Source organism: Platalea leucorodia (genome assembly GCF_965183815.1).
Source record: "Platalea leucorodia genome assembly, chromosome: 1".
NCBI classification, from domain to species: Eukaryota; Metazoa; Chordata; class Aves; order Pelecaniformes; family Threskiornithidae; genus Platalea; species Platalea leucorodia.
In genome coordinates, this window is record NC_138823.1 from 51,132,586 (window position 1) to 51,144,821 (window position 12,236).

The 12,236-nt window shown below is 43.5% G+C and overlaps 1 protein-coding gene across 1 annotated transcript in view; it reads left to right on the forward strand.

Moving 5' to 3' along the window:
• ZNF521 (zinc finger protein 521) overlaps positions 1–12,236 on the forward strand; it is a 235,084-nt gene that overhangs the window by 194,012 nt on the left and 28,836 nt on the right. Inside the window, exons 7-8 of the mRNA XM_082315101.1 lie at positions 6,944–7,075; positions 9,750–9,865. Of these exons, the coding sequence (XP_082171227.1) occupies positions 6,944–7,075; positions 9,750–9,865 (248 nt within the window). The remainder of the gene's footprint in view (positions 1–6,943; positions 7,076–9,749; positions 9,866–12,236) is intronic.

A 12,236-nucleotide genomic window follows, 5' to 3' on the forward strand; every position in this document is an offset into this window, starting at 1 on the left:
TTTTTCATGGGGGGCGGGGGGCGGGGTGTGATAATGTTTGAGAAATTGAAAATGACAGAAGCACTACTACAATCAGGGAGAAATTATGAACATGGTGCTGGGGACCTCAGGCACTGTTTCATTTTAGCTTCCAGGCTTGGAGGAGGTCTTGTGTATTCCCTAGCCGGTGAGGAGACTTGTCATGCACTTACTTGCCATAGTGGGCCCTAAGACCGAATTTCGAGCCAGAATGAGATTGTCTCTAGCGGCACGAAGAGGCTGATGAGTGTGTGGGTGTGTGGCCGGTAGAATTAAAAGGATGCAGACAAACACAGCACTATAAACTAGGAAGCACTGGTGGCTGTATGCTCTGCAAATTATAGTGGTGTGTGGTGTATTTTGTCCTTCCCTGGTTTTCAGTGAGAGATGTTGTAGCTGAGGAGTTAGCTGTCATCCATGGCGTTCCTTCCTTACTCCTCAGATCTCTGGCTTATAAATGTGCGCTGCAAAATTAACTCGGGGAAGAGTGGACACAATGGAAGAATGAGAAATTGGTTTAGGGGCATGGTTTGCTTGGTAAAAAAAATTATAAAGAAAACACATTGAATGTGGGAGCTGTGCATGCTTTAGACCTGAAAAAAATACAGGGACTGCAGGCCATTTCTTTCCTGTGTTGTATGTGGAGGGCAGTTTACACTACTTCTTAGCAGATGCTTTTAAGTATGGACCCAGCCTTGTGATGATTTACCAGGAGGACATCGTCATCTTTGGACCTTTGCCTATAGATTTATTCAGAGTAAAAGGCAGAAGGACCCTTCTGGACAATCTCGAGGGTGAATAAGAGAAAGAGTTACTTATAAACTGTTACAAATTGGTACTCGGTAATGGCTGTAGTGTTGATCAGACAATATAAGAGGGCCCCCAGTGGTTACAGACTTAACAGCTGCATGTAAGTCAGCCAGTGAACATTTGCTTGTAGCTGCTCTAGTTTTGTTTTTATTGAAGAGCAAGAAGCATAAACATGGGACATACAGTCTAGAGGCTGCTTAAAGGGTTTCACTTGTTTAAAGTGTATATTGAAATGTCAGGGCTTTCCATGAAATGAAGAAGTTGTGTGTTGAGTTGGTACCACGGATTGGGCCAGGTCATCTAAAGCAGTGCCTTAAGTAGGGGTGTGGGTGGGGGGATCTCGCCTGCTGTACAAGTAACTCAGTAACTCTGCAGCGTGGGTAGCCGGTGCGAAGACAGAGGATCCCCAAATGTGAGTCTATGCTCAGCACGAAGACTGATTTTGTTTGCTTTTATAGCTCGTTATCAAGTTAGTTGCTGAGGTAATGGGCTGCACCTCAATTAAAATCTACCTACCCCCACTGAAACATTTAATATTTGTGTAAATATTAAACATTTATATGAATATTAAATGCATTTATTTAGAATTGATTCATGTTTACATTTTCCCACTCTCTGAATAAAGATTACGAATGGAAAGTAATTTACTTATGCAGAAATTCTGCATGCATCAAACTCATTTGTCTACCAGGAGTGGGTAAACCATCCTCGTCCATGTTGCGAGGTCTTAACCATGTCCAAACTCATATCCTAACCATGTAAGGGCAACAGTAAGCAGCAGTTCTGTGCTGTACAGTGGGTACTTTGTTCTTGCCTTCCTTATGGAGTTGTTGGATCCATAATGTGAAGGACGTGCTGACTTGTTTTACGATGTACCACATCAGGGAATGCAGTGCATGGTTTTCTGTTAGATTTGGAAAAGTGCAGGCTTTATATTAAAGGTTCATTTCTTTTTCATCGTTCAGCTAACTCATTTGCACTGTAATGTACTTTCCTATTCCTCCTCCTGATAGTTGCTGCTTTTATACCTATTTTGCAAGCCATATTTTTAGTCTAATCCATACAGCAGTTGTCTAAAATTCCATAGCATTGCTTATTTCTTACCTATAACTCTTAATAAAAAATAGGGCTGTGCCAACCTATTATATCCTTAATAGAATATTCTAATGGTTATTAAATCAATTGACTCTGAATCTCACTTTAATAAATGAGTCAGACAGTATTTTCCAATTACTGTCAGCCGCCACCTTTCCAAAGAGCAGATTATTTTGATTGAATTTTTTAAAGCTGTTCAGCGCTTTTTTTTTCTTTTTTTTTTTTTCTTTTTTTCTTTTTTTCCCTGAGTAAGAGCAAAAGAGCAGTAGCTCTGTTCTGCAGGGAGGGAGAGCCTCTTGGACTGTATCTGACACTCCATTCCATTTCAGATTTATCCCAAATGGAAACTGAAAATGTGACATTTCACTGGCCCTTTATTTATTAATGATATCATACTTTGCACTTCCGTAGCACCCTATCAAACTGTTTGCTAAACATGAAGAGCTAGACAAGGGCCAGTGTGTAAACAGAGCCTTTTGCACCTTTTGCAAGAGCTGCCACACTCTGGCTCTTTCATGGCAGTAGGAGATAAAATGCTGGCCACACTTCTAAATTCTCTATAGAGAGCAGAGCAGGGACAAAGCCGTGTTCCCTCGTCCTTCTGCAGTGCTGTGTGACCCACACAAGCAGGCAGTTGTGTGCCTGGACATGTTATCGTAAACGTTTTCAAAGGCAGATGGCAGTGGTTCTGGGTCTTCTGTGTATGGTAGCTAGTCCTGGACTCTTCTCCAGCTCCACTGTCCCAGTTGTATTAAAAGTCTTAAGGGATACTAATTAGGTCAGCCTATTAAAGTAGAAATTAAAAATTAACACCTCTTCTTTAGAGGTGGGTAGTCTGATAAACGCAGTCCATACGGTCATGCCCAAGGTGATAAGAGTAAGTCAGTGTCGGAGTTTGGAACAGAACCCAGCACTCCTGGCTCTCCTGCCAATACTGTAACCTTATCAGTCTCCCTTAAATGTAAAACATGCTGGTCTCACGTTCTTGAATTCAAGGACTGGAACCTTGCCCTTTGTTCCGAGGATGTAACGCAGAGCAGGTGATGTGCACAAAATGGGTGAAAAAGAGTGTGAGGGGGGATTGGTAACTGCCTGAACAGTGGGACTTAGGAAAAAAATTATTCTATTATTAGTTATACAAATGTAGTCATATTTTAAATGCGGTCTTTAGAACTAGGAGACTAAAAGCATTTTATTTTTAAGAGAAAGCTTAGATTCTGCACAAATTGATGTCTCTTGCCTGGGGAAGTTTCCTATCTGCCCCAGGCGAGTGGGTGAGGGGATTTTTCAAACCCTGTTTATAAGCCTTTAGGAAAATCGGATTTGCAACATCGAGTAATCAAAGTGGTTTTGATGTTTGTGACCAGGAGATCACCTCGGATCTGAGTGATATGGGAAATACAATAGGGCCACATTTAATGGGGTTCAGTTCTTCTTGAACAAGTACAAATACTGTGTAACTGAAATTAGTTTTGCTTCAGCATCAGGAGTGCATGCCTTTCTTCCTACTTTTTCCTCATTAGCTAAGGTAATGGAAAGAGAAAAAAGCCTTCTCTGTCTTCTGTAGCTCCATATAAAAATATTTCTTTTTAGGAAGTCTTTCTCCTTTGGAATGTTTGAAGAACTCCCCGTTCAGTGTTCCCATGCTCAAGAATGATTAGCGTGGCTCATTTACACTTTGCCAACAGTAACTCTGTGATTTGAGAATTGGCATCGATTATCTTCACCTTGACATGTGGAAGATCCTGAGATGGAGCTCCCTTTGTCCTAATTGCTTTGACTGTGCGTATCAGCACAAACAGTCTGATGAAGAAACTTCACCCTACAGGCTTTCTAGCCCGTAATTACCCTTTGTGGGGACTTGCACCGTCTTCAGAACTATCTGTTTGGTTGGTAATGACCACGGCGAGGATCTGGACGTAGGAGAAATGATCTGATCACGTGTGGCAGTCCGTACATTCCTCATAGTTGATTTGCAAGTTCAGGGAAGAAGAGGCATTTTTATATGGTTTGTTGAGCCTTCCTCCTCTTTTCAGTACACTGTTCTGCAGCTTTCCCACAGCTGTGGGTTGCTGCCTGTTGGGAGAGCGCGGCGTACAGCCTGCCCTGCAGGATGCAGCCGTCTCTCTGAGATGTGCAGGCTGGTGCGTGCCAAGTTCTTTTCCCTCATGCTCCCCTTGACGGTGCTTGCGTGGGCCATACTTGTCTTCTCTCAGCAGCAGCAAAAGCAGAACACGCTGGAAGGGTTTGTCAGTGATGGTGGAAAACCCCAAATCCCAGGCAACTCTTGAGAATCCACTAAAATTTTCCCTGCTAAGGAAATAGTTAGCACATATTTGATAAACGTTTGCTAATTTATCTATGAAGAGTTACAAAACATGTCACTTTCCTGATAAGAAAGTGTAACCTACCCCTAATCTGCCCCTGGGAGTCTATTGCACAGAATATGTTCAGCCAGCAGCGCCTGACTGCCAGTGTGACTGGTGGGGTGGGACACGTACCGCAGCAGCCTGCGCTCCGCTGCCTCAGTGGCGGTAGTCTGTGGGCACAGGATCGGCGGGACCACTGGCCTTTTTCAGCTGATTCCCAGAGCAGGCCTGACATCAAGGTGCTGGGGTGTGTCCAAAGAAGGGCAGCGAAGTTGGTGAAGGGTCTGGAGCACAAGTCTTATGAGGAGTGGCTGAGGGAGCTGAGGTTGTTTAGTCTGGAGAAGAGGAGGCTGAGGGGAGACCTTATTGCTCCCTACAACTACCTGAAAGGAGGCTGTAGCGAGGTGGGGGTCGGGCTCTTCTCCCTAGTAACAAGCGATAGGATGAGAGGAAACGGCCTCAAACTGCACCAGGAGAAGTTTAGGTTGGATATTAGGAAAAAGTTCTTCACCAAAAGGGTAGTTAGGCACTGGAACAGGCTGCCCAGGGAAGTGGTTGAGTCCCCATCCCTGGAGGTATTTAAAAGATGGGTAGACGTGGCGCTTATGGACATGGTTTAGTGGTAGACTTGGCAGTGATAGGTTGACGGTTGGACTTGATGATCTTAAGGGTCTTTTCCAGCCTTAATGATTCTGTGATTCTATGATCTCACATCCCTCTGATTGATAGCTTTTCGGTGTGCAGAGGGAGGCAGGAACGTTGAACATTGCTGTAATGAAGGGTTGGGTGGGGGACGAAGGGGAGTCTGCGGTTTGCTGCGTGAGCGCGCGGGCGACGCTCGGCCATGTTTGGCTATAGCCGTGGCACCGCTCTGCTGCGCTAAGACTGACAGGAAGACAGGAGAGTTAAAAAAATGGCCACGCGCCAACGTGTCCATTTTAAAGCCAATCGAGTTGCTGTACATATGAAAATTATGAGAGCTAGCTGTTCAGTGGAGAGAGAGCTCCCCAGTTACAGACTGTTGTCAGGGCTGAAATTTTTGTAGTCAGTGTGTTTTTACCTGTTTACTTCAAAGGAGACACCCCGCCACCCATCCCTGATTTTGTGTAATTCTTTTGGCTTTGTTGGTTTTCATCTGCCCCTTACCTTCTCATTACGAAGAGCTCTGACACCTCGTAGAACACCCCACAAAGGTAGTTTTCAGTAGTCCCACCTGCAGAACGGCCACCACCGCCCGGCTTAGCTTGCGCTGCCTAAAGCCCACAAATTCCCACCCTTTGCTGAAGATGCCGTAACTTACGTGAAGGCTAAATTTAGCTTTTGGACTAACGAGAAGGGAAAGCTGAGGGCTACCATTGAAATTTTTTCAATTCTGGTAAGGTACTCAGGATCATTTTGAGAGGGCGCGTGGCCGCACTCAGCTAGACGAGCACCGTGTCATGTTTTCTTTACATCGGTGGGCAGGATTGCTGCGCGCAGTACAAAACGTCGTCTCTGCTGTCACCATCTACAGCAACTGCCAACGGCGAACGTCCGTCATTACGGTCACTAATCACTGCAGGCAGCGCTCCGTTTGGCAGGAGGTGTGCGGGGTGGGCAGGGCGCTCTCCTAAATCATTCCTTTTCACCCGAGAAACAGTAGGGAGCTGTGCCAGTCGCCAAGCGTTTTATTCCCGCTTGATTTTTAATAATATCAGATACAGTATTTACCTGCGAGATCAATGCGACTCGTGTAGCACACCGGTGACATACAGAAGGACCTTTTCTAAGCTGCGCTGTGGGAATTGAGGCCTCTGCAGCAGGGCTGGAAGCCACTTCTTACCTAGCAACTGTTTCTAAGTAGGACAGCCGTTGACTGCCCTCATGGCGGCGTGGATGAATCCTGCAGCACCCTCAGGAAGGGAACCTGGTGCCAGGCACCAGCCGGCCTTCGGAGGACAATGGGAGGAAGCGGAGGAACAAGCGGCGGGGAGCGGGAAGGGTTTTAAAGCCGCAGGACCTTGTCGGGAAAGCTGCGTCAGGAGACGCACGGGGACTTTTCTGGGCTGTTAAGAGGAGAAATGCAAATAAAGGGGAAAAAAATCTAGGATTGTCAGAAAGGGAGCTGGGAAATCCTGTGGCTTGCAAAAGGTTTCGCGTATGCCCCTGGGACTGGAAACGTGGAGCAGGAGTGATGTGAGGGTATAAACTACCCTCCCCTGTCATGGTGGTTTTACGAGAAACGCCACGTCAGCCAGAGTGCCAAAAATGTGTGCGTTTGCAGTTCTTACCCGTGATAGGCAGGATGATGTGTGATCAGCCTTAAATTCCTCACGCGCCGTTTTGCAAATGTACTCGGTCGTGATCGGGTGACTCTGCTAAGAGATGATGTTTCAGGTCCCACTCATCATTTCCTACTGAAGTCTAATGCTCTGCATTCCTGTTCAGTGGTAATTGTATGTGGAAAATCCATGCTTTTAATGCTCAGTTCAGCTTTGTACATTCTGAAACCTTCCAGGTAAAAGAACACGTTAGCAGCCGTAGGTGCTATGGGGCATCCAGTTTCCTGAGCTTTGGAAAACAAAAAGTCTCTTCAGTGCATAGATTGTGTTGGACTGGCTCTTTGGTAAGGGCTGTGGTGAATTTCACTTTTCCTTTGATTTCTCCCGCAGATGAAGGACTGAACCATGAATGCAAACTCTGCAATCAGACGTTCGACTCTCCTGCCAAACTTCAGTGCCACCTGATAGAGCACAGCTTTGAAGGCATGGGGGGCACCTTCAAATGTCCGGTGTGCTTTACAGGTAGGAGGTGATCACTGCTTGTCCCAGTCATGCCCTTAGCTTGCGTGTGCAGAACTCCACTTACAACTGCATCGTGTGCTGGCTTTAGGTCAGTTTTAGGAGGGAACATTACATTTGTGCTCATTGGTAATATTGATTAGAAATCGTTCAGAAAGCTGAGCTTCTTGGAAAGTCAGGCATCCATCTGTAAGAGCTGCATTTCAAGCTCTTCTATTGGAAGTCTGAGTTTCTTCTAATTACAGAAGTGATAGTCTGTTACCTTCCATGGTATCATGTTCATTACCTTCATGTTCCAAACTTGCCAAGGTTAAAACTGCCCATAAGTTTGTGCTTTAAAGATACAGATGTTTCATCTAAAACAATATAACTCAGAGCAGAACTTGGCCCCACGGGCAAGGGCTGCTAGGCATAGCCTGTGCAACAACATTCTCCTCTGATGCGGTAAGAAAGCCCGCTTGCGTGTGTTTGTTGGCTTGTGGTGAGAAGAAACACCCTTGTAATGTGCTTTAGAAAGCAAACCATGCTGTCTTGCCACAAGTCAAGTTCTGCTCTCCCCTGACACAAGTCCAAGTGTGGAATAATCCTCCCTAAGTCAGTGGTGTTATTCAGTAGTAAAAACCCAAGTGAGAAAATAACTTGACCCAGTAGGGCTAAGCACTGCAGTGTTTGGGCCATAATGAGGAACAGAAAAATGCTGTTGTTGGAAATGAAAACACATTAAAAGGATGCCTACAGAGTTGTTGTGAGTTTTTTTAAGGACTTCTTAATAGAACATTTCATAAAATGATAACCTAAAACATAAGCGTAAATATGTAGCTTACATGCCCAATTTTGCTTTACAAGATGAAAATCAAAGATAATCACAAACATGACAAAACACACTTTGGGTATTCTCGCATCAATGGCATGCTAATTCTGGAATTCATTCAAGGTTTCTGTTCTCCATTAATGGGAGTGAAGGATTTTCATTGATAGGCAAATAGACCCTTTAATACCTTCATTTTACTTCTCTTTGTTTGGCAGCTCTCCTCCCAATAAAACCTAAGTGCATGCTACAGAGAAAAATTAAAGTTGAATTTTTCATCTCTCAGATACAGTGGCTGGCGATGATTATTACCTCACTGTGTTCAGGTTTCACACATCTCTGTGGGTTATAAAATTAAAAAAATACATAGTTCATCTTCACTGCACAGCTTGTCATGGTAATGTCTGAGCATGGATAGTACTGCTGTAAACAGTTTGCCTGTTAGGCGTCTGTGTTCAATAATTCTTTCAGTTAGTTGTTTTTTTCTTTCTAGTTTTATCACTGATTCTACTAATTTTTTTCCCTTGTCTTTGTGTACACATTATGAGGTGATATTTTTTTAGCGTAATGCCATGGGTCTTCGATTTCCAAGTTTGGGGGAGTTGTAGGCGCAATATAAAAACTTGCATATGTAAGGAGTACCCACTGACGGTTCTCCTTGTGAGCAAGATCCCTGATAAAACTAATCCTTTAATGTTTGAGCTAGTAGCCTTGTAAAATGTGTTAAAGAGTATGGAGATCAGTCGATTCCAATCTGTGTGAAACACTTTTTCTTTTTTGCTGATGGGCTAAATAGACACCAAACATTAATCATAAACAATGGTGTTTTATTAGCAATATGCCATTAAATTATTTCAGCATATCTTGCTAGAATATTAACAAGAAGTAAAAATCACCAATATAAGTTTTATATGGAAAATGGAATCTGATCTTTTTTTTTCAGGGTAATGAGAAATGTGATTAAAATGTATGACTCAGAAGAACAATATTCTGATGGTTTTTGTTGCCTCACAATTAGAATAATTTTAATGATTAGGAGTGGAGTCAAAGTCAAATGCCAGCATCTTTAATAAATCCTTTCCCTGCCTATACAGATTAATATTGTAGATGCAAACTTTTTTAGGTCACAGTGCACCAGGCATCCATCAGAAGTCAGTGCTGCCAACCCAAACACTGCCTCTGGCATATACAATTTAATTATTAATAGTATGTCTCCTAGGTAAACTGTTACACAGTCTTAGGGCCTTGTTTTGTAGTCATTAAAATTGAACATGTTTATATTATTGAAACCCTTGCATTCAGTGTGTAGGCAGAGTTGATCTTAAAGTATCCAAAGAGAATTTACCTGCAGTTCTGTTTCACATTTATAGACATTGCCCCAGTGTAGCTGTGGGATATAATTTTTAGCATTAACACATTTAAATACAGAGCTGTTTGTTAGCTTTAACTTTAGGCACACAGAGTAAACAGACTTTGGCATCTATGCTTTTCAAACCTGTTGGTTGCTAGGAAATAAGTTTTCTGTGTGTTCAATCAAAGTGCAGTAAGCATGAAGAAATAATTCTGAAGAGAAAATGGCATTTTTAAATTCTTTAAATTTGAAATCTTGGTTGTCCTGTTAGGGTCTTTTTTTTTTTTTTTTCCTTTTTTTATCTGTTTCAATTCATTCATTTTAGAAGAAGGATCACACTTTGTAGATAAATAGTGTTCGTTGGTACCCATTATAGCAACAGCGTAATGTGAAATCAGAGTGCGCCAGCCTAATTTTACCTCTTGGAATTGCTGAGTGTTAATGGGAAATTGTTTATAAAATACTCTGCACTTGCAATATGAAATAATGAAAAGCTTGTTGTTTGTCTAATATTCCAGTGTTTGTCCAAGCAAACAAGTTGCAGCAGCATATTTTCTCAGCCCATGGACAAGAGGACAAGATCTATGACTGCACACAGTGTCCACAGAAGTTCTTCTTCCAAACAGAGCTGCAGGTACCACACTTGTTACTTGGGGGTTGTAATCGCATTATGTATTTGATAGCTGAATTCAAAGCTTTACTTGCCATGACCTCCTCTGATACTTGCTCATCGTCAGGATGGTAATGAGGGAAGGACAAGAGAAATTGCAGGTGATTCAACCCATGCTGCTTCAAAAAGGTGCTGGCAGAAAGCCACCTGGTACAGACCTGAATTTTGGGAGCCACCTTTGGATTCTTGCTCTGTAGGTTGTTGCAGCTCGATATTCTTGAGGAGAGAGAAATGGGCATCCTATTTTTCTGTTTGATATCCATAAAACATTTACTCAAGCAGTGAAATGGAAAATAAGTGTAGTCTTTTGTCTCTAAATGTGAAAAGCTAAGCACTGAAGTAGGAGTGTAGGGATGAAGCAAGGTGGGGGAAGGGGGAAACAGACAGAATTTATCTTGGTTTACCTGCTGGTCATTTCCCATAAATACTAACTTGGTGGGGAAAAAAAAAATAATAGGGTCAAATGAATGGTACACTGTCGTCTTGTGTGCTCTTGTCAGACTTGCAACAATACTGTTTACTAATGGTAAATGAAAGGACAGAGAGGAAGAAATAAATGTTGAACAAGATCTGAAAACAATTTTGGATGAAGGGATTTATTTACTATATATTAACATTCTGCACTGCTTGTCTTGCAATGAGAAGTGGTGGTGTGTTACTCCTGATGTGGTGTTACACTCTGAGACAGCATCAGAAGATTGTTTCTAAATTATTTTAGCTTCTATTGAAGTATTAAGATAGGTTGACAGAGGAAAAATTTTCAGGGTCCCTGATCGTCTACAGGGATGGAACAATGAGAAGTATTTGTACAGTAATGCCTTTCCTACGCCACGCGCCGTGTGATTTTTATTTGGAATGAAGAGATTTTTCAGCACTTAAGGTTTTTCAGTAGTTTTTTATAGTATGGGCCCCCATCTCTTAAGTCCTTTGGCCGAGGTGTCCACAATTAATTTTGCTTTGGACCAGAGCTGAATTTCGTCTCATCAACAGAGGCTAGTGTTTCGTTAGTATTTCACTTACTGAAAGTTTTACATGCTGAAAACCTGATATTAATGTTTGGCATGACGATATGAAGTATTTCTTCAGAGAAAAAAGAAATCAGAGTGTTTAAACCATGCATGAATTCATTGTGTGAGAGATTGGTATTTATACCAATTGCACTGCATTTTCTCTTTCCTTATTTCACAGAATCAAATCATTTAAGTTGGAAAAGACCTGTAAGATCAAGTCCAACTATTAACCTAGCACTGCCAAGTCCACCACTAAACCATGTCCATAAGCGCCACATCTTTTAAATACCTCCAGGGATGGGGACTCACCCAGTTCCCTGGGCAGCCTGTTCCAATGCTTGACAACCCTTTCGGTGGAGAAATTTTTCCTAATATCCAATCTAAACCTCTCCTGGTGCAACTTGCGGCCCTTTCCTCTCATCCTGTCGCTTGTTACTTGGGAGAAGAGACCGACCCCCACCTCACTACAGCCTCCTTTCAGGTAGCTGTAGAGAGCGATAAGGTCTCCCCTCAGCTTCCTCTTCCCCAGACTAAACAACCCCAGCTCCCTCAGCCGCTCCTTATAAGACTTGTGCTCTAGACCCTTCACCAACTTTGTTGCCCTTCGTTGGACATGCTCCAGCACCTCAATGTCTTTCGTGTAGCGAGGGGCCCAAAACTGAACACAGTACTCAAGATGCGGCCTCACCAGTGCCCAGTACAGGGGCACGATCACCTCCCTGGTCCTGCTGGCCACACTATTTCTGACACAAGCCAGGATGCTATTGACCTTCTTGGCCACCTGAGCACACTGCTGGCTTATATTCAACCGGCTGTCAACCAACACCCTTTTCCGCCAGGCTGCTCTCCAGCCAGTCTTCCCCAAGCCTGTAGCTTTGTATGGGGTCGTTATGACCCAAGTGTAGGACCCAGCACTGAGCCTTGTTGAACCTCATACAGTTGGCCTCGGTGCATCGATCCAGCCTGTCCGGATCCCTCTATAGAGCCTTCTTACCTTCCAGCAGATCAATACTTGTGCCTAACTTAGTGTTGTCTGCAAACTTACTGAGGGTGCACTCAATCCCCTCATCCAGATCATTGATAAAGGTATTAAGCAGGACTGGCCCAAATGCTGAGCCCTGGGGAACACCACTTGTGACCAGCTGCCAACTGGATTTAACTCCATTCACCACAACTCTTTGGGCCTGGCCATCCAGCCAGTTTTTTACCCAGCAAAGAGTACGCCCATCCAAGCCATGAGCAGCCAGTTTCTCCAGGAGAATGCTGTGGGAAACGGTGTCGAAAGCTTTACTAAAGTCCAGGCAGACAACATGCACAGCCTTTCC